This window comes from Borostomias antarcticus (assembly GCF_949987555.1).
Source record: "Borostomias antarcticus genome assembly, chromosome: 7".
NCBI lineage: Eukaryota > Metazoa > Chordata > Actinopteri > Stomiiformes > Stomiidae > Borostomias > Borostomias antarcticus.
In genome coordinates, this window is record NC_140240.1 from 6,229,702 (window position 1) to 6,252,677 (window position 22,976).

At 50.8% G+C, this 22,976-nt stretch overlaps 1 protein-coding gene across 1 annotated transcript; it reads right to left on the reverse strand.

Moving 5' to 3' along the window:
• On the reverse strand, positions 1-22,672 carry shq1 (SHQ1, H/ACA ribonucleoprotein assembly factor). The gene is made up of 12 exons (XM_084441143.1): positions 22,617-22,672; positions 21,386-21,554; positions 21,078-21,142; positions 17,264-17,392; positions 17,006-17,163; positions 15,855-15,967; positions 15,562-15,659; positions 12,363-12,520; positions 11,815-11,868; positions 9,815-9,938; positions 7,178-7,298; positions 1-880 (listed from the first exon to the last, which is right to left on the reverse strand). Exons 2-12 carry the CDS (start codon positions 21,526-21,528, stop codon positions 217-219), a joined length of 1,827 nt encoding a protein of 608 aa, XP_084297269.1. The 5' UTR covers positions 21,529-21,554; positions 22,617-22,672; the 3' UTR covers positions 1-216.
• Positions 22,673-22,976: the final 304 nt, after the last annotated feature.

The following is a 22,976-nucleotide window of genomic DNA, read 5'->3' on the forward strand; positions in this document are numbered from 1 at the left end:
TTCATTGACCATTCTTACGTAATTTTGTTCTTGACAAAATACACATTTTCCACTTATTTAACATTCAAATATATTTTGTTCATTGAGATCCACGATGATGATTGATGATTAAGTGTTCCCTTAATTTTTTGAGCAGTATAGTTACTATACTAAAAATGTGAAAATACGATCAGATAAGTCTGTGAAGGTCTGTCATTTACATAATTGCTACTAGAGCTAACTGATATAATCGTCCTCATCGATATCATCATTGTCATCTGTTTGAACAATAAGAAGAGGGTTTCTGCGAGGACACAGCTCTAGGAGGGTCCCTGTGGCTGACTTTGCTGCAGCTGAGATCTGGGAACGGTCTCTCTCTAGCTGTTCCTGTCTGGAATGGCTGGCCCCGGACTGGGTCTTTGCTTGGGAGATCCACAGCCCCTCCTCCACCTTCTCCCCCAGCTCCTGGATCAGCTGGCTGGAGCCGCCCCTGGCTGGGGCCGGGGCAGAGGGGGGATCACAGGCTTTCCTCTGCGCTGATGAGAGGGGAGCCCAGGACTCCTGAGGGACAAGAGAGGAGGCTGGAGCAGGGAGGGCAGGGGAGGCAGGCTTGGGCTGGAGGGGGTTGGCCTCAGCTCTCTCTCCTCCTCCTCCTCCTCCCTCTGTTCCGCTAGTACAGTCCTGCCCTTCAGGCTCAGAGTCTTCACTCTCAGACGAGTCACCGCTGCTGCTGCTGCTGTCACTGTCGGACTCCTCTCTACCGGAGCCTCCTCCCTCCCTGCCCTCCTCCTCCACCACCAGCCCTGCAGCAGTCTCCAGCTCCTCCAGCTCCAGATCCAGCTCCTTCTTCCCCAGGGAGACCTCTCTTAAGAAATCGGCAAGAACTGTCACCTTCCTGGACCTGAGAGAGAGGGAGAGAGGGAGAGAGAGATGTGGAGAGGATTAGTTAGGCGAGTACAGCAGAGATGGATCCATATCTCCATTTTAACTATTCATGCGACGAGAAAGATTATGCCATCTGATATAATTTAATTTGCAGCACTGGGATATATGGACACTGCGCTGGACTGAGTTGACTGCATACTACAAAGTGAAGACGATGGCAATGAGATATCCAACTACAAATCGAATATCCATCAACTAAATCCCGTTCTCATCTGAATGCTAAGTAGACACTGGTTCGCAGAGGCTCGGGCTCAATGAAATATGGAAATGCTGTTCAATAATGTAGAAGGATGAGGTTGATAAGCAGGCTCTGCCCTCCTCCTCTCCCTCGGCAGCTCTCCCTGCCGGAGGTGATAAGAGACTGGGGAGGATTACAGAGAGATACAGAATCCACACACACACACACACGCCAACTCTCTCTCTCTCACACACACACACACGACACGCACACGACACAGGCTGACAACGGTGAGGGCTGCTGCTGGAACAGATCTAGCGCTGCTCTCTGGCTGAGGGGACTGGAATCAGGCGCTCCTTGGAATCTGTCAGAGTCATATCTGGCTGATGATTTAAAGAAGACTACTTAAAGCAAGGAAGGGCACCTCCCTCTTGCTGCGCAGACACTAATGAAGCCCTCGAGAATGTGGACACTTGGCAGTCTGGAATCGATGCACGGCGTGAGCTTCTTTCACATTTCCATTAGCCTTTAAGCTCCTCTGTGGCAGGAACAGAAGGCTGCCGTACCCTGGCAGCCTGGATAAATATTTGAGATGAAGAAAAGTAGATGCAACCTTGGAATGGTCAAAAACACCAGAAGAGTAAACTAATGGGAAGCCCCACCAGCCCTGACTGAATAAATAAAATGTCTGGTCAACTCAAAACAAGCCGATTCATTTGAAAGGAGGAGGTGTCTATTCATTATAGCTGTAAAGAGAGAGTACTCATAAACCAGTACATTAATCCATGTTCTCATCAAGCAGCTCCAGTTCCAGTGGGGGTTGGAACATGAGGACAATAGTGTTTAATAGAGAAGTTGTTGGATTACTAATGTATGTCCTCCGGTACGGCCGCCATGTGAAGCCAGCGGGCTGCGCGGAGGTCCGGCCTGGCCCGGCCCATGCATTATTCATACTGTGAACAACCCGGTTTGCTGCCCAACTCGAGCGGCTGACATTCTTCCCCCAGCGCGGTCGCGGCAGAGCGCGATGGTGATCACGGGCTGACCTCGGTGGGTAAGCCTCCCGCACGGCTCTGTCCCGTGTCCCATTCAGGGGAGGGGTAAAGACGCCCAGGCCGCTCTCCTCTCCGTGCCATTCAGCCCCTCATGCTCAGCTGTGCTGGGGCCACCGCCGCCCCCTCCCTGGTCCAATTAACCCACCGCTGAGCGCCAAGATGGCTCCCTATTACTGCGCAGCCCTAATGAGCTCCCGCCCCGGGGAGCAGAGCGTTTACAGAGCCAGCGCGGAGGGGATGTCGATTCATTTAGGGCCACGGGGGGTGGGGGGTGGGTGGGTAAACAGATCTTATGGAGGAGCAACACCACCCCTTATATACCGATAAAATGGGAATTGAGGATGGCGGGGTGGGTGACGCTACACCACGTAGAACCCCCAGAGGAACAACCAGTCTAACAGCGAGTACGGGATGGATAGCAAATCACCCACCACAGCTGGTATGGAGAGGCGTCTAGCAGTAGGAAGCCAATCCCCAATGCGGAGCCTGTGTAGTCGCCAGGTCTATAAAAACCGGAGCAGCTTCCTGGAGAAGCCTGGCTAGCTGGGGAGAGAGAGAGAGCCTCCTGCAGCACCGCCACTTCAAAGACGGCCCGTATTCACTTTCCCCCGTGGGAAGTCATTATTGAGTTAGCATTGGAGAGGGGCGCTTGTTTTCTCTCCCCCTCCCGCGCTCTGCGGTGGGGGGGGTTCTGAGGGGGGGGGGGGGGGGGGGCTTGCGGTGAATACAAAGGCTCCTTTCGGAGGGTGGGATAATGTTGTACACAATCCAGTCATTACTCCACCACTGTTGTGGCTCGCCTTAATTAACCGAGGAGGGGCAGCGTTTCAAGGTTGGAAAACTTGGGTCGAGACAAAGACGCCTCCATCTGCCAGACAGTGCTTACAAGGGCACAGGAAGTGTGTGTGTGTGTGTGCGTGCATGCGTGTGAAACTTTGTGTGTGTGAAGTAGGCAGCAGAAGTAGGTAAATCACAGACTTCTTTGATCAAGCCCGTGTTCAATGAGAGAACTCGTAACATGTTCAATGAGCGAGTGACATGTTAAACATAATATGTTTATGTATATGCCTACATTTCAGACGACTTAGTTAAAGCTCATTTTATTCTTAGATGTACAAATCCAAGTCACACGAGTGCCAGACATTCTCATTGTAGTATGGGTGTGCAGCACTGGACAGCTGGAGTGGCTGAGCAGATTGTATAAGATGCCATCGCTCTGTCCAATTCTGACACCAGAAATGTGAAACACAGATGTAGTGGATGTCCATTTCACACACATACAGCAATAGAGGGGGGTACGATCGATGGCCCGCTTGTATCAAAAATTTAAGTGTCTCAACTGCAGATGTACCCCCCCCCAAAAAAAAAAAAAAAAAAAAACTGCTACAAATGACAGACAGGAACAGGATGCTCTGTTATCTCCCGCTCTGAGAGAGACATAGGGAGAGGAGATTGACTCACTCCAGGTTGCATCATTAGAGTGCTTGCTGACGCTAGCACAGTCATTTAGGGTGTTTGGGAGAGGGCGATGGGCTGTGTAAACACACAAGCCGCCGGGGGCCTCAGGCGGAGAGGAAGAACAGTATGCACTACTTATCCCCGTTAAGCATCCAGACACGTCCCTCTTTGCTCAGCCCAGCAGGGGCGCTGGGCTCCCAGGTAGACGGGCAATCTACGGTATCCGCCACTTCAGAAGGTGCCAGCAACAGACAGATGTGGACAGATGTGCTGGTGCCTGTGAGTACAGTAGAAAGATACACCCTTCCCAGAGAAGTCCCAGACAGGAGACGGAAGACATGAAGCCTGGACGACTGTGAAAGGCGAAGGAAGCATGGGCGCAGATTTGACTAAAATGACACGGACGAGTGGCTTGGAATTGTTCAGAAACTGTAAGAATTCTGAACGCCTTCAGTATGCCCAGTGGGTTCCTGGCGGTAGTTAGTCGAGTAGTCGTTCGATTTAGGAGCTCCGTTACAGGAGCAGAGGGGAGGTTTAGCCCCTCCCTACTCCGCCGCAGGCCGTCCGCATGAGGTGACAACACACAAGTGCGTTCCCAAGGCCTCGGGCCACACGGCTTAGCTGACCTCTTAGCCCCCCTCCCTCTTGACCCCTGGGGGCAAGGCTGGTTCATCGTTGTTGGAGCTCCAGCTGGTTCTCTGTGTGGGGAGGTTTGTGTCTCCTGAGACCACCCTCCGGAGCTCTGGAGAGCTCTCATCTGGCCATTGTCACACACACAATGGGAAGCCTGAAAGGCGGAGAGAGGGAGACTGTGTGTGTGTGTGTGTGAGAGAGAGAGAGAGAGAGAGAGTTGAGTATTGAAAGTGCCTGTGTGATGGGGAGAGGGAGAGAAGACTTTGCAGTGGAGAAAAGAGTGAGAGAAGGTGGGAGGGGTGAGAGGGACGACAAACTCACAGGTTGCCATGGTTTTTGCCCTGGAATTTAATTGACCCAATTAACGATTGCGAACATGGAGGGAGGAACGCGCGCGTGTGTGTGTGTGTGCGTGTGTGTGTGGCGGAGCTGGGAGAGAGGAAGGACAGGCTCCAGCCCTGCCGCTTCGAGCTGGGCTACAGTAACACAACACTGATTTTATCTGCTTTGTCGGGCTGGCTGCAGAGAATCTACATTGGCCTCGCTCCAAACCATTTGATGAGAGAGGAGAGAGAGAGGAGAAAATGAGTAGTGTTGGGTTTCCTTTTAGTCCCCTAACACTGCAGGGGCCAAGCATTCAGAGATCTTCAAAACCCCACAGTGAATCTAATAGACTTGAGGAGGCTGCTCAGTTTCGTCCGCCGACAAATCAGCTAAGAGCTCAAAGACAAGGGGTGATGCAATCGGATTTAGAATAGTGTGCTGAATTTTGATTACACGATTTTACAGACGTTGTTAAAACATTACTGAAATAATCTTCTACTGAGTTGCGGCCAGATCATTACAGCCACTCAGAACGTAGGATTCAGGCTCCGCTCCTCATTACTGAATCATCTTAATCCGAAGCCGTTGGACAGTCCACTTGTTCGTCAGTGTGTTGGACGGAGGGCCTGTCCTGCAGGTGAAATCACTGTGAAGTATTTACGACGTGGTAAATTTGCGAGCGGTGCCTGGGCAGTCGGAAGGACTTTAAAAGCCGAACCTCACGTGGGCCGGCAGACAAGAGGCGGTATAAATCAGCCAGCCGGCAAACGCTCATTAAATTCCGTGTCACAAGCGTCCCGAATGCGCCTGCGTATCCCGCTGGCCGGGCCTATAGGCGATACAGGATTGCGGCCGGGCGTATAGATTACGGCTCATCTTTCCGCTGAACCTCCCAAAGACGGCTCACTTAGCAGGCGTGACAGATCCTTCGCTGCGGGAATATCTCACAGACGGGAACGACGCTTTCTACAATCTGTCATCGAACCTGTCTCTGAGGCTCAGAAAGCCTGCCACGGCAAACCACACACTGATAACGGAGCCGTGTCTGTGCAAACCGCAGATGCTCGAGAGCGGACTCGCTCCGTGGAGAGCTCTCTGCATACCAGTGGAGTGCTCTCTATCTAATCTCACCCTCATTACTCAACGAGAAAAAGGAGTCCTTGACCGATGGTATAGAACAAATATGGAATTTCTTGAATGTACTGGCTGGGGATACTCAGAGAAAGACAATGCAGCGGTATGTCCCGGCATTTTCTAGTGTCTCAAGGCAACAGCAGCATGAGAGGTGTCATTTCCTAGCTCTGAGTCAGCCTTTTTCTGCCTTCTAAATGCCCACGCAGGGGAAAAAAAAAAGGTATTTGCGTGGTTTATTGACTGAAGAACGTAAACACAAAAAGAAATGTAACAATTCAATCGCAGGTCAATCTGGCGAGCGGCCGGGCTAATCCATTTAATGATCGATGCGGGGCTCAGCAGGAGTCAGCATGTTAGGTCAAGCTGACATTTAGCTCGGACGTACAGCAAACGCTTGCGGGGTGGGGGGGGGGGGGGGGGGGGGGGGGGCGGGCGGGCGTCACTCAACCTCAGATGCCCTTCTGCAGTTTCATCTCCTTGACTCTGAGGTGAGACTGATTGAGTTTTCCAGTGGGTTGACAGTTCTACTGCTCCTCCACACACCGCGAGGCAGCAGCTCAGAGACAAAGAGCCTCTCACAGAGGGGTGGGGTGGAGAAAGAGAGAGAGAGAGAGAGCGCGCGAGTCTCTCTTCTCTTTGTCTACTAGTGCAACACATAGACGGACACAGGGGCTCGCTACTCATCCACATCACTGATTTGATCTATTATTAATTGACTGTCCAGGTGCTTTCTTTCCGGAGTATCTAACTTTTCTGGAAAAATGACCCTCTCCCCCCCCCTGCCCCGGAAAAAAGAGAGAGAATAAAATTCTCCATCCCTGCAGACCTTTTATCGTGTCTGCATCTGGGCGCTGGGCCTACAACATCAGGCACACATATTTCAACTGGACTTTTTCCAGACGAGCACACCACTTGGCTGAACCCCAGCCAAGAGTAAAACAGAGCTCATTACTGAGTAATGTGCTCACAGGCTCGCATTTGAAATGTGTAAGTAATTGTAAAACATGCGCTCAGAAGAGGAGATGCTGCATCATTTAAGAAGAAACTGCACAGAGCCCCCCTCGACCTCAAAAACAATACCGGTGTGCGGTCACCCACACGTGCATGCACACACACACGCACACACACGCGCGCACACGCGCAGCGCTTAGTGCAGCCTCGTACCCGGCGTGATTCAGCGCCTCGGCTGCACTGAGCCAAACTGTACACTGAGCCTCTAAAGGCATCTTTAACATGGGACAGCGGAGACGGGAAGATTACGCCTCACAATGGCTCTGACACTTACCTGTCCAGGCTGGAACAAATGACCTGTCTAATCCCCTCTCCCGCTGCGGAGAGACGCCGGGGGCCTGGGCTACTATCCCCGGCCTCGCGGGCCACTCACAGCTGCGGATGAAGGTCTCTGCTGACGGTAATGGGCCTGGCGTGTGTGTGTGTGTGTGTGTGTGTGTGTGTGATGCGCTGGACTTACTTGACCTTCTGGATCCAGACGCAGTAGTCTGTGACGTAGAGGTCGTTGAGTATGTAGGCTGGCTCGTTCTCCCTGAAGACTCGGTGGATGTCCAGCAGGCACTTGAGGACACAGGCTTTGCCTGGACACACAAACGCAGGCAGCGGGAACGGAAAGACAGGGTTATTATTCCGCCCGAAGGCCTGACCATGTAAATCACAGCTGCTGGCAAACGCGGCGCTTTTGCGGTACCTCGCGGCTCTCAGCCAAACTGAACTTATTCCAACGCGGTCGGTGTACAACCGAAAGGAGCCGTCTGCGCGGTTACAATTTGTTGCCACAACACTTCTCCCCCAAAATACGGCAGACGAACGCCCCCCCCTGCCCCCTACCCCCCCCCCCCCCCGCGACGCGTTTGGCCCGGGACAGAGCAGCCAGGGCTGAGGAGGAGGGCCGCCCTCTGCCGGGGACCGGCCGCCCGGTTGGCTGGCTCGGCCTGGCAGCCGCCAACACATTCCAGCCCATTCAAAACAAACAGTGCTCTCGCGCTGAGGAAAACCTTACACAAACATTTGGTTCCCATTTAAGCATGGGACCCTATGGAGGGAGGGAGGAGGACGGAGCGGAGAGCTCGGCTTCCAACTCCAGGACTCGGAGGGAAGAACACTCTTTTTTGGAACCCCCCCCCCCCCCACCTCAGCCCTCCTTATTTCCCAAGAAAAGAGAGACAGCGTTGCTTCATCTCCAGCCCCAGTAGGAGGGAGTGAGACCTGCTATAATAGCCTACAGTTGTCTGTTGACACTGATGACAAGTTGAGCCAGACACTAATTGCGTTGGTGGCGAGCCAAGTTAAAGGGCCCAGACACGCGAGTCTAGGCATTTCTCTGGGCGGGGGAAGGTGGGGCACAGCCGCGGCGAGGGCACTGCCCGTCCGCATCATCCATCATGGCCGGGCGATGACAGAGCGCGCAAATTACACGCGGTATGGACTACAAAGAAGCACGACTCCGTGAAACCGGCGGAGAAATTGTCCAATGCCACATGTCTTGGAACAACAGAAGGGGGCAAATGAGGCGAAGAGCGCGCGGTTGAAAGCCCCGCCTTCGTGAGGCGGCGAGCAGACGTCCTCCAGCCCAGAAGCCCCTGTTCACCACCCCTGCATCTCCTTACCCACGAGACCCTTCTCTCCCTGCCTCGCTGCCCATTGGTTAACGCCACTCGCCACTTAGCAGGCAGCTGGAAGGGCTCCTTGAGAGTAAGCAAACGCCACGCTGCCAGAGGGCTGTTCAAATATTTACCCCCGGATAACATTTCCTTGAAGGCCTTAACCTGTACGCGGGGAATTAATGGGTTTGTTTTCCTAATACCTATGAATGTTTGCTTTCACGGCCGTTTAAACCAAGTGCCTCAAATTGGAACACACATTTCCATTTGCCTCATCCTGACAAATTAATTAGTGTGTGCAGTAGCGCCGGGAGGCGCCGCGTCAGACGCCGGCTACGCCACGCCACATCGCTACGACGTCACACTTCATTAGGAGAAAGCCATTACTCACACTGGCCTGTGAAGGAAAAAATGCAGACCTGAGCACTCTGTCAGCCCCCCCCCCCCCCCCATCCCAAGTAATTCAGATAAACAGCGCGACACTCCGTTGTTTGTCCTGACTACATAAAAGATATCGCCAGAGACAGAGTGTCCATTCACCGGCGTCAGCTGGCTTTTCTAAGCACGTGGCATCAAGTGAGGATTCATTGCGCTGGATACGTGAAGCGCGCTCTCCTCGAGAGGGTGACGGTAGATGGTTAAGGGAGGGGCGGGAAGGCTTATGCCTTCCCATTGTTTTTAACCGGGACTCTTGTCTTCAGATAAACTCATCTACACGCCTAATGAGGCGGAAAAATGCTCATCTGGAGCTTAAAGGGCTATCCATTCCTCTACATTTATGAGCTCTGAAATCATCACAGGCTGTCTAATCCCCCCCCCCCCCCCACCTCCCCCTCCCACCTCCGCTCCACACACGCATTCTAAACTGTGTTTACACGACAGAGCCCTCATCCGTCTGCAGGGGTGTGACTGGGAGATTACACCGGGCTGTAGTCGGAGATATCAAGAGTCAACAGGCCGTACGGAACACAACCACACTTCCTCGGAGAGGCGGGGCCAGGACACCGCTGGACGGACACACGCGCGCGCAGACGTGCGCGTGCACGCACGCACGCGCGCTGCAGTATGCATGAGCCAGTGCTCACAACACTTCGTTCCCCGGCATACTTGTGTGTGCTCTCGCTTGAACGTTGGCTGTCCAGTTTATATTTTGTTAATGTGTGTACTTGTTGGCAGTCCAGCTGTGTTTTCATGCAGCAGACGGCTAATATGCAGGCAGCGGGGAGTTGCTTTGTGCAATTTCCAACATTGGTCAGGCCCAGGGAATGAGACAAAACCAATTATTTCATACTAGGCCCAATTACGTCGCCGCGCTGGTGAGAAGCGAATCGATGGGTTTCAGACGCGTGCCTAACAACACGCGTTCTGGCCACACCACACAAAAGAGGCTATCGAGGTGCGGGAGGTGTGGCTGACTGATCGTGGGTCGCTAGCAGCCTCCTGAGTGTGTGTGTGTGGGGGGGGGGGGGTGTCACGAAGTTCACCAGACTCACCTGACCGGAAGATGTGAGCCGCGTCGCGCACGGCCGCAGTGACCAGGGCGAAGTGTCTGTGCAGGGGGTAGCACAGCGCCCTCCTCCCGAACGACACCAGGACCTCCTGCGGCGAGTCGTACGTCTGCAAGGGAAAGGCGCCGCGTGAGTTCTCCTGATCCCGGCCCTGACGGCGCGCGCTGTGGAGGCAGCGGGAGGGAAGGCGCTCTCTCTCAGCCTGGAGCGCCGGCCCGCCGTTTCTCCCCTCCCCCCCTCTGTGCGGCGGGAGCCGGGCCTATCCCACTCCTAATTAAAGTCATCGGTTGAACTAATTACTCCTAATGACTTCCCCTTTTATAGGGGGGGCTGAAAGACGCGAGGAACTCTTAAACACCTCGCCTTGATTGTTGGTGGTCTTTAATCATCGCGTTAACGGGTAGCTTTACTCCACGCCAGTGGAACGAGAGAAAGAGAGGGGAGAGAGGGAAAGGGAGGTGTAGACACGGAAAGAGAGGGTGAGTGAGAGAGAGAGAGGGCTAGACAGAAAGACGGAGAGAGGGGGATAGACGGAGAGAGTGAGAGTGAGAAAGAGAGAGCGTGTTTTATTCTCAGCGGCTGCATGCGTGATGCGTGTCATGAGGGATCATCCGCTCACGGAGGGCTGCAGGGGTGTAAATAAGCTTCTCCTAGTGGAGCGTGCACAAACACACACACGCGCGCGTGCGCCCACACACTCACACACACACAAACACACACACCAACAATGGCCGTTATGATGGGTAAACAGCTAGCAGATGGAGGGAGGGATAGCCAGAAAGAGAGCCAGGGAAAAGGCTCAGAACATAGAGCCTAAAGGTTCAGTTGGATAGAAGGAGATTCAGAGAAACCGAGGGAAAGCAGAGCAAATTAGAGAACTATTAACGGAGGTGTCCGTTTCTGTGTGAGAGGGAGGCAGTTTGAGATAGAGAGAGAGAGAGACAGAGACAGAGGGGGAGAGAGAGAGAGACAGAGAGAGAGAGACAGAGAGAGTGAGTGAGTGACAGATAAACAGAGAGACTGGTGGAATCACCAGAGATAGACAGAGTGACAGAGATTGGGTGAGATGTGAGGGCGGAGAGCCGGGGAGAGCTGGCTTTTGGGCGAGAGCTCCATCGGAGTGAACAGGCAGCTCCACTGAGTGACGGGGCGCTTTCAGGCAGCTGTAGGATGTCATTACCACCTCCTCCATTATCACCATTATGGGCAAACGGCTACCTCTCACACTCCGGGCTGAGGCGTCCGATTACCGGCCCTCATTGTCAGGTTCACAGTTGAAAATGAGAGGGATTAAGGGGCCGATGCATCCAGAGATGTAAGATGAGCCGTGTGCGCGCGCACACACACGCACACACACGCACACACGCACGCACTACACACACACACAGGCGCGCATAGACGCAGAGTACTTGGCCTACGCGCAGACCTCGCACGCCATCGATCAGGGAGTGGCGGTTGGTAAACAAGACGGCCAATCACGCCCCGCGGTTCTGTCTGTCTGTCTGTCAGCTAGGAGCGTCCACGTGTCTGTCGGTTCGTCTCTCTCACGCTCGCCACGTCGCACTCTCCCAGACGGACGGACAGGACGGGCAGACAGAAACGCACGCACGCACGCAAACGGATAAAAATGATCCGTTGCAATGAAACGCAATGAAAAAGCTACGGCAGCCAGTGAATACATACAGCAGCAGCTGCAGCAGCGGCGCAAATGCAATGCAGAGAGCTAAAAATAGGCTGCTGTGAGAAGTTTCCTCAGTGCGTCTGCCTGGGCTGTGGGTCAGACGCGCTCAGATCAACGGTGGCCCAGCGGGCTCAGAATAGCCTCGGGGAAGCTCTTATTGGACCGTGCCGGTCGGGTCGCATGCTAGCGGTGTGACCGCGCCTCCCCCCTGATGCTCTACGTACGCCCCTCCAGCCCGGGCGCCGATCACGGCGGATGGAGGACTCGTCGCGCTCTGAAAAAGATGGCTTCCCTCTTCGCTCACCTCCAGCCAGCTGAGCGTCCCGCTGAGCTTCCTAATGGTCCACGGAGACTCCACCTGCGGGGGAGAGGGGGACAGGCATTCATCTCCAGGCTCGCCGCCGATACACTCAGGCAGGTGTGTGACACAGGCAGACACACACACGCACACACATGCACACACACGCACACACACACACACGGAAAGGCACACACACACAATCTAGATCCCGGCCTGTCGTTCCCGCGCCCCCCCCGGCGTGTGTTCCAGGTACCCGTGCGGAACGGGGCGGGATCTGAGGGCCGCTCCGGGTAATTACACACCGCCGGCGATATCAGACGCGTTCACAGACCGCACCGCGCCGGAGACGCCGAGCGGGAGTTTTTTCCCCGCCGCGCCTCTTAACGGCTCCGCGTCCCGCCACCTCAAACCCTCCGGCGCGCGGGGGGGTGGGGGGGGGTTGTTTAACGGCTTTAATATCGGCCATCTTTCAGGACGTACTTCACCGAGACTTCCCCGGGAGGGACCAAGGTACCAGAGATGGCGGGGTTAGGTGGGGGGGGGTCACTCACATTGTGCTCCCCCTCGGTGGTGCGGACCTCGTAGGCGTAGGCCAGGAGGAGGTCCAGCAGGCCCAGCCACGCCTGCTGTCGGCAGCGCTTCTCCAGGACGTAGGAGCGGTTGACCAGCTTCCTCAGCTGCTCCTTCTCGTCGTCGTCGAAGGACACCGCTGTCAGACGACGACACAAGACACAAAAAAAAACGCCGGCTTTTAGGGATGATGACTATTTCGGACCGGAATCGGGAAGTACAGCGCTCCGGACGGGGGACGGGGGGGGCATCATGGGAGAGATCTAGAACATACGTTGGTGATGCTAACTGCATTTTTGCAGCGTTTGGCACGACGCTAAAGGGCTTCGAGACCAGAAAAGTCGGCCCTTTTTTCTGCAGCCTATAAAACAGCTGCAAGCAATCCGTCTCCATGTCTGTGGAGGGGGTGTAGGGCTGCAGGTGGGGTGGGGGCAGCCCCAGTACTGAGCCCCTATGTGTGGGCTAGAGTGTGTGTACACACACACATACACACACACACAGACACACCACACACACACACACACAGCAGTTTCGAATGATCCTCTTGGCTGCACTGAGAACTTGGCTCTGCTGGGAACTAGATTCCTGCTGCATTACGTCAGGGCTTGGATCCCTGCAGACGGTACCTGAGTCTCAGTGCCTTTAGCAGCTGCAGCAGCCGAGTGGAACACACACACACACACACACACACGCACACAGACATACACACACAGACAGACACACACTCTATATCCACACCGCCCGCATTCCCACCGGGAGATCGGCCAGGACGCTGGGGAGAAACTCAGCACCCCATTGGGCCACATCCAGCTGCACCCCCTCAGAGCAGAAAGAAACACGCAGACCTGGCTCATCAGAAACAGGGAGGGAGAGAGAGAGAGAGAGAGAGAGAGAGAGAGAGAGAGAGAGAGAGAGAGCCGGCACAACAGCTCCTTTGTCTCCTCATGAGGACGCCGTTCGCACAATCACACGTTCCTCAGGGCGCTGTGAGAGGTGCGCCTGCACACGCACCACGCAGCGACGTCCGCATATGGAACTGAGCATATGATTAGAGGCTTAGATCATTTCAAACAAAAGGAGTATGGGGTCACTGCAGTCAATTAGGACGTATGAAGCAACTCTCGACTTTCCATTTTCCTGTGAAGAGATGAGTGGAAACAGAATGTGTCCAGTTAGTTGAAATGTATCACCCGATCTTACACCTAGCCGGCCAATCAGGATTGGGGTCGGAGATAGGAAGATTAATATTTGACCCGGTTCCTCCAGTTTGAGCTCTCCCCGGGTCCAGATGGTGCCACTGACATGGAGTTAACAAGCCGCCTGGAAGACTGCAGGAGAGTGAGGGAGGCTTTCGGAACTCTCCGCCACACAGAGAGAGAGAGAGGTCGGAGACATGACCTTGAATGGGACGAACGACAGGTGCTGGGAACGTTAAAGAGTCTTCCTTTCAAAACGTTGAATGTTTTACACGGCGCAAGAAAACGGAACCGAAAACACGTAGCCGAGCGGGCGCCGTGGAGCGGGCTTCCCTTGTGTGCGGCGGGGGGCGATTGAAAGCCTGTCCGTCTAGTCGACTTCGCAAACTGCCGCGGACTTGTCACATCAGCCTGACGGCTGCAGGTAGAGAGAGAGAGAGAGCTGTCAGCCCCATTCAGGTCTCTTTGAGAGTGTGTGTGTGTGTGTGTGGATACAGGCCCCCAGTGGACAGCTGGGAGCCATCAATGCTCTTGGTCTTGACATGGGAGGGGGCGGGGTTGGGGGCGGGGACAGGGAGGGAGCAGAAAGGGTGGAGTTTCTACTTCATTAGCGCTTGTGTTCCCATCCATCTGTCAGCAGACATCTACATCGGTCTTGGTGGTCGAGGTTGAGGGGCAGAAGGCTGGGGGGGAGGGGGGGGGGTGCGCTCCACTTTCAAAGTGTAAAGAATAAACATTCTCTAAATGGCGAGCCAGCAACCGAGATATCGCGGCAAGCGGCTAAATGTGCTGACCCGCTCCATTCTCCGCGGTGAGGGGATGCCGGTGCTACTTCCACCCGTCAGTCGAGTCGTTAAGTTTAATTTGGCCCGTTTATCTGCGTCTGCCCTGCCCAACCGAGAGCTCCATCGCAGGACACGGAGGGAGGGAGGGAGGGGTGGGGGGAGTCTTTGGAAGGGGGCTAGGACGGGCCTGCTCTACCGCTAATGGGCTGTGTATCACTGCCGGCTGACGCTGATAGCCGCTCGCCATCAGGTGCGCTCGGCGCTGCTAGTGGAAGGGGGGATGGAGAGGGAGAGAGAGAGAGAGAGAGAGAGAGAGAGATATCCCTCCTCCTGGCTCTCTCGGCCCCGAGCGCCCTCCTGCGATAGCGCTGTTTTTAATCCTCTCCGGAGGTACGGCGTCCCGCGGCTGCTCGCTGTGAGGTGCTGGAATTAGCGGGCTGTCAGGAGGGAGCCGCACGGCGCGGTGGAAGTCTCTCGCCGGCGGCAAAGCTCCGTAAGCTCTTATGGAGGAAGACAACAGACGCGAGGGCCCCGCGGGCGACCAGGCTGCAGATCACATCTCCTAAATGAGCCATTGATCCTGGGTGCCGACTGACGGAGGGACAGAGAATGTGAGTGTGTGTGAGAGACAAAACAGGCAGAGTGAGAGAGAGAGAGAGAGGGAGAGAGAAAGAGAGAAAGAGAGAGTGAGAGTGTGTACAGATCTGGGCGGGGAATGGCAAATAGCCAATAACACTGATTCAGATTATGAAGAAAGTCTGTGATGGGCATGAGTGAAACCGGATACATGGCTCTCCAGGGCAGCCTGTCAAACAAGGTAACTGTGATGAATCCAGAGGAATGCTACCAGCCAACAACCGTGTGCACAGGCTAGAGTACCTGACTTAGCAGTTTCGCATAATTATACACTAATATGCCATTTTATATTCTGTGATCACTATGACAATATAATCTATAATGACTATTAAAAAAGGTTTACGTTTATAGATCGGATTTCATATAATGATGAGGTCACCATTGTCCTGGTATCACGTCTCTGTTGATCTTTGCAATTTTACACCACCTGCTGGTGAATGCGTGTCGCTGTTTTTAATATGGGCTATTCGTGTGACGCTGCACGATTCAATTTAATTCTATTTCAGATGGTCCCGATTTCAGCCCACCCTCTGAAAGTGTCCGACAGACCGGCTGGAGCTCACCTGCCTCTTCTTCCCGCATGGCGGCTGACCTCAGCTCTGACCACCACGGACGGAACTTCAGCAGACCTTGAATCTCATCATCTTCAAACAGGTCGGCTCTGCAGAAACAAACAGCCACAGAGTCCTTCTGACGAACACACTTTTGATTCAAAGGTCCTGGCTGCATAAAGGATTTGAGCTGACGGCCTGTAGGCCTGCAATGATAAAGAAAGATAGATACAGAAATTGAAAAGGATAAGATAGAAGGGACAGAGATCTCAGAGCTACTGCAGACCATCAGGGCGAGTTCTCACAGGTAATGGTCGTGGCAGAACGCAGAGTTCTCCGTCTCCAGCCGCGCCCGTCTCCTCTCTGCAGCTGTGGTTCCCTCAGGGTTCTTCACGTCAATCACGTCACACAGCTCCTCCTGATTGGACAATTTATGATCATCAATCGCCTCATTAACATAACCCACACCATTCACGTATTAAACTTAGAGATGTTTTTATGCACCGATCCCTTTTTTCCAGTTCCGATCCAACTCCGATACCAGAATTTTAATCTCTGTCGATACTGATTCGATACCGATACCAATGGTCTTTTTTCGTGAATAATTCTTTATCATTAACAAACACCATATTCTTACTGTATAGCTACTGTACTGCATTAGACTGTTTATTGTTAGGATATCTTGTATCTTGTTGAGGAGCCAAAGCATAATCATTTTACTCACTTTACCCAGCATATGGCTACTTGTATATTGGATGTAGGCCTAACAATAAAATAATTCTTGAATCCTACTTAGTCTATATAATATTAATTTTCTCATATCAGCGCTCACTTTCATCAAACAAAAAGTAAATTGTAAAATATAATTAGTAAAATATAAGCTTAGGATGAGATCCCCTGTCTGCTCTGCTCTCCTGACACACAGCACGTGCAACAGAGCCTTAGTAGGGAGCAAAGGTGTCATATTTCACTAGGACACGACAAGAGTAAGGAGAGGGAGAAATGTCTAGTTTACAGACTGCCTCATTAATGTTTTCAGGTTCCCTATTAGCATTGGGTTTAAATCGGAAATATTGCCAAATAGGCACTTTTGGTTTTGGAAATCCTTCGCCACCGTCTTGTGTAACCAACTCGAGCAGAGCATGCAACTCGAGACTTTCACTTTGACTCGCGAAAGTGCTTTGCAAACTATGAAACTTTTTTCAGCATAACGTTTGTTTTCGCACCAAACGTTTGCAAACATAAGCAAATGGTCTGAAAGGTAGGCTAGTTTGGTGAACTACACGCTGGGCTGAGAAAAACGTGAATTGTAGCCAATGGTTGAATGAATGAATACAGGAGCTTTTTCACATCTGGACCGGAGCCCGATCCCGATACAGGATCGGTCCCATCTCTAAATATTATTACTACACCCTGCAAAGGATTCTGCTGAGTGCTGCCGATCCTGGGAGAGTACCTGCAGTCTGGTGAACACTCCAGACCTCTGGTTCCCAAAACCGTATCTCTGCAGGGATTGAAGCTCCTCTTCCGAGCACTCAACAAACACCTTCTGCTCAACCTGCCAGTCAGAATCCTCTTCATCCTCCTCCTCTTCCACACCCCCGCCGCATGCCCCTGAAATACAACCAGCAATAAGAAACAAAGATGGAAACTCCCTCCCTCCCCCACCATCCCTGCATGTCCATCCAGGACGGTGTCTGTGCGTCGTACGTACCCACGCTCACGTCCTCTACCAGGGGCTTGGCTGACCGAGAGCCTTTAGGAGCCAGGAGACTGGTCAGCATCTGGAGCCCTTCGAAGTGCTCCCCAGCCGTCTCCTTGGGAACGCGGAGCGTGAACATACCTGTGTGTGTGTGTGTGTGGGGGGGGGGGGGGGGGGGCGGAGGGACAAATTAGTAGGAGAAGGCTTATAGCTTTATAAGCAGTTAGCAAAAAATAAAAGCCTGAAATTCAATACATATTTTTACTTAACTCATGAAGCTAATTTCATAGTCTCTTGAGCTTCCTAACTCACATAACACATTCCACACATTCGGTATATTTATCTTAAATGCTTTACGCTCGTCTAATTGCCTGGGCCGTGGGCCCCTAACGAGACTTGCAGGGTCCAAAAGAGGCATCTTAATGATTTCTCATTATAAGAGCAAACAGGGACTCCCATTAGCAGAGCTTTATCACCAGCTGTTCCTGGCTTATTTAGGCACAGTATGCTGGAGCGCGCCTGCCGCTGGCGGGAAGGTGAGGTGGTCCATAAGGTGGACGCCCCAACATAATTAAAACTGGAAACCCATTAAACACCGATCAACAACCACACTTGAACTCCTACGTGTCGTTAATGTTTGACACTTGCAGCGCTCACTAAACTGTTTGATGCACAAGGATGAGCGGGAATAAATCCATGGACAAAAGAAAAGTTGAAGTGTCACTACAAATGAGAAAAAGATGTGAGGAGGAGCAGCCGGCACTCATCGTTACAAACATCATTACATCATAATGATCTGTCTGACTGACTTCAGGGAACATGAGAGACACCGGGGATCAATCCCACTCTCCACGTCTCAGGGTTATCAGGGCTCGACAGTGCGACTGTTATGGTTGCATTTGCGAGTGAATATATTTCTGTGCTACTTGGAAATGCATTCAGTATCACCAGTGCGACTTAAAATGTTGGTGGTTTTTCATCCAGAATAGGACACTTGTTTTCTTGTTTAACATTAACATCAGTTGGTTTCTTTGTCGGAAAGACGACTAATGTTTAGACGTAACTGTTCTGATTCTGAATCTAGCTGTCATGCGCAGTCAATCTATGTGCGTTAATAAGACCACAGTGCTACTCATCTAAACCAGTGTTTCCGCTGGTAAGGTTTTGCCGTGCCACGGCAAAATCCTTGCAGCCACACCATACATTTGCTCCAAAAAATAATAATACAAATTAGGCTATATACTCTAAGTCTTAAATGAAAAATCGTAAACTTTCTAAATACTTCTGCCTAAATGCGCTTTCAAAACCATGACAATTTCGTGTCCGCATTTTTATTTTCAACAATAGTTTGGGCCGCGCGCTCTGTGAATGCTGCTTTCTGTGGCCAACTCAAAAGACTTGAGCTTGAAGGGATGTTTTCTTCAGCGAGCCTATTACAAAATAATGTAGGCTAGTGTTTAACCAGTGTTTGAATTGGACCAAAATGTGCTGGTATACCTAGTCTACTCCTCACTAGCGTGCATAGCAGTTTAAAATATATGAATGTTTGTAATCAATAAGTGGACTCATATACAGCGTAGATCTAGATAACGTTCCAGTAAGAAGTGCAGACAGCTCCTGCCCATCTCTGGCCTATTTGGTCTTATCATTCGCTGATGACTACAGGTGGAGACGAGAGTTCTCAGAGCAGTATTAATAGCGACGAAGAAGACAGAGACGGGGAAGCGAGGAGGAGAGAGCCCGGTCAGAGAGAGGGTCAGGGGAGGCTCAGGGGGAAGCACATTCGTGTGTCAGTTTATTAATAGCAAGCTTATATTAAATTACAAAAATTAACTGTTGCAAGCAACTTGAAATGTGAAGTTTCAGCAGCGCATTAGTGTGTTATACCGTAAACGTAATACCGTAAACACAGGGAATGTCACGGTTCTAATACCGTGGACATTTTATACCGCGGTTCACGGTTTTACGGTATACCTTCTCATCCCTAGTCTACAGGTACAATGCCCAGTGGTAGAACACGTTCCTATGGCTGGTTTTAAAGGAAGGAAAAATGTACTGTACAGTAAGTGGTGTCACACATAAAAGGTTAGCTGGAAAGAACATGTTTGTTTCAGGGGAGCACAGCTGAAACGTGACGTTCTCTCCCTCTCCTTTCTTGTTTGGTTGTTTCTCATGTTTTCCCACTATACAACTCCCCTACACCCATACATTCCACTACATCCACTCACTTACACCACTGATTTACTTACTGTTCTTACATAGAACATAGGCCTGTTGTGGTTTTCACATGCCATGATCTTTAGAAACGTCTTTCGAAACGAAATAGCTTCCTCACTTGCTCCAGCACGCATACGCACAGCGCGCAATCGTTGCTCCGGCACACTGTGCGCATGCGTGCTGGAGCAAGTGAGGAAGCTATTTCGTGTCTAAAGACGTTTCTAAAGATCATATTACAGAGGCATGTGAAAAACCCCAACAGGCCTATATGCTCTATGTAAGCACAACTAGCGATTCATCAAGACAGATTGATGAAAACAACCGTTTCGCGGCAGAAAATAGATTTTTAGAAACTGCATTCTAAGTGCCCCGACCACCGCCATTACATGGATATACTGGCTCGCGCTGGATTTTAAATTTCTTCTACATGCCTCCGAACTACACCAAAGTGATCTCGGTGAGTCAAACGTCTTATAATATGTCGTAAATAAGGTCCAGGTTGTCAAAAACGAGCATTGTCCTTTAAGCAATTGACCACGAGAGGCAGTGGGTTACACAGGATTTTACCACAGCTACGGGGCGTTGTTACCACAGCTACCGGGCGTTGCCTAAAACCCCCGTAGCTGTGGTAAAATCCTGTGTAACCCACTACCTCGAGTGGTCAATTGCTTTTCTACAACGGTTACTACATATATATGTATTCACAAAAAACACTCAGTATTAAATAAGTAGTAAAGGAAAAATGCATGTTTAGCCCTGTTTTAAGGTTACTTATTATCATAGATGGTAGAGCAATTATCAGACTTTCTAAAAAGTGCTAGTTTTGTCAACGTTTTGATCTGAACCATTGTATATGATCATAAGTAACCTTAAAACAGGGCTAAACATGCATTTTCCCTTTACTACTCCTTTAACATTCAATCATTTATTTACCAATCATTCTTATCATTTTAGTATTTATAAAATCTTCCGCAATAGGCTATAGTTATGAATTAAATGGTTGCCAGGCAACATAGGCTATCTCGCCTATTTGGGTTGGCCTTGTTCACATAAGCCATAAGGCATAATTCGGGTGGTTCATGTTTATTTGAATATTTCCAGCTATGGTGCAGTTATTAAAACAGTTCTCCAGAGCACTCGTTTTTGCTGGTAGGGGTGCGGAAGTGTTGGAGTGGGACTGATGAGTGCGTTTTTGTAATATGATACAAAAAAAGCGAGGTCGCTGCGAGTGGTTGCTACGCAAGGCATAGCCTACCGCTTGATCTTATCAATGGCCTCGTCAATGAGATTGACAGTGCATTAATACTAATTGTTATGCGGTTGCTGCTAGCCAATCAGAATTAAGTATCCAAATTCCCCGTTGTAGAATACATTTTTCAACATGGTAGCACAGTGCTACTTGGGGAAAAGGTAAGCATCGAGCCCTGGGGTTATAGTATAGCTGGCTAGTGGCATACTGTAGAGCGTGGTGAGAAGGGTATTGTTATCAAAAAAGGAGAACGGCTGAACAAGTTTTCAGTACTTCCATATCCAGGCTCAATGAAAAGACCTATCGACATTGTCATCAAGACTGTATGAACAAAAAACCTGAATACAGCCATAGACCTACCTTTGTCAATGTCAAATGTGGCTTTCTCCCTCCCATCCTCCACTATCTTTCCAGGTAAGGTCAGTCTAGGTGAAGAAATCAAAGATTGTGAGTTACTCAGTAATCTGGCAACATGTTACAGTATGTACAAGATACAGTCAGAGACCAATGAAATTCTCATTGCAAGCTCAACAGGATGTCACAATCCCAAAAGTACAACTTGCAGTGAAAGAGCCTTTGGACTAAACAGTGGCAGTGGACTAAACACTTTGGACTATAATGATAACAGCTCAGAATTGCATGTCGTCCAGCTCTGGTATTCAACTCACCGGAGGAAGTAGGGCTTGGCGTAGAACTTGAAATCGACACCATCAATGTAGAGGTCAAACTCTGAAGTTCTAGTGTAGGGCACTCGGATGCTCAGAATCAGGACATCAGGCTCCTGGCTCAACTCAAAGGCTGGGGTAATCATGATGAACACTGACAACAGGCACCAGTCTGCAACAGTAAAGAGAACTGTGGGATTTCAGGGAGGGTGGGCTGGTGGCTGTTATGTGATTTAAATCAGCTTGGCCTATTACATTAACCCATAAAAAGTGCTTCATATCTACAGGCTGCCTCAGCATTCAATTAGGCTAACTGAAGTTACAATCAAATGTATGTTACGCCCATGAAGATACTCAGAAAATGTACATAATGAGTCCCATTCCATCTCCCTCACATCAAATTGATGGGGCATCTGCACTACCTGATAACACCAGACCTATGAGCAGAGTGGACATGAATGGACAGAGAGGAGTTCCATACAACTTTATGGAAATGAACACTCCTAAACAGGACCACACTGTAAATACATAACACATCGCATATATAGTGCATACAAACACATTGCACATACATTGTATATAAACACAATTGCTTATCATACTGTATCTGCCCCCTACTACTTGCACGATTATATATTTTGCAATGTCCTGTCTTGTTCCTGCACCCTGTCTATTGTTGTCTCTTTATTCTATGCACCAACGTTCATAGTGTGTGTGAAAACCATGGATGTATTAGGAGAAAACCTACCTGGCGGCTACAATAAATCTGATTTTGAAAAGAGACCCCTCTGGCCTCCGCCGCTGGGACGTAGCCCTCTAGAAGTGGCTCACTACTGCCATCTCGTGGATGACTTGTCGTTTACCACAACATGCCACGTGCTAGTCTTGTGCCACAACAACACATGCTGTAGCTAGCTAGATAGCTAGCTCTCTAGCCTAGCATTGGTCCTCCAACACGAGTAGGGTGATTACGTGGATGTAGGTGATTATGGTGAAACACCAAGCAAGCGAATAGACCTCAGTTGAAATACCTGAACGCACACATGCTTACGGCTAGCGAGTGAACGTCAACGTAACTAGCCTAGCTCATGTAGCTTACATTAATGTTGTGCTGACTGTTGCTAGCTTAGTGCTGTGACATTAGCATACCGTTATTTAACCAGCTAGCTGCCCAAACGGCAGTCACTAAAATTAAACGTAGCTTTTACCAATTCACTGACAAACATGTCATTACCATTGGAGACTCATTGAAGGAATAATGATGCGTGTTTTCTAGCTCCCCATTCGCCATACATCCATGCCATTCGCACATCATTTGACGTCCATCTTTTACCGTAATTCACCACATAAGCTACAAAGATTCGAATTTTAATCATTAATTTGCCACCAGTGATTGACGTATGGAACCGGGAATCTTCATTAAGAAAATATGTGAACACAACAACACGATGTCTCACTCTGTCACTGATGTATTTTTCTAGTTAGCAAAAGAACGTTGCATTCGCGGTAACGTTTGTGTGTGGTTTTGAGAAATGTTCTCAAAACATGAGAAAAGCCTTTCAGACTGTCATGCATAAAATAAAGTAAGGCGTAC

Excerpts from the sequence above, each read along its gene's own strand:
- shq1 (XM_084441143.1), bottom strand. The coding sequence starts at position 21,528 with ATGATTACCCCAGCCTTTGAGTTGAGCCAGGAGCCTGATGTCCTGATT. Across the intron at positions 17,164-17,263 it reads GGTAGAGGACGTGAGCGTGG|GGGCATGCGGCGGGGGTGTG; the intron begins GTACGTACGACG and ends GTTGTATTTCAG. Across the intron at positions 881-7,177 it reads GTCTGGATCCAGAAGGTCAA|GTCCAGGAAGGTGACAGTTC; the intron begins GTAAGTCCAGCG and ends CCTCTCTCTCAG.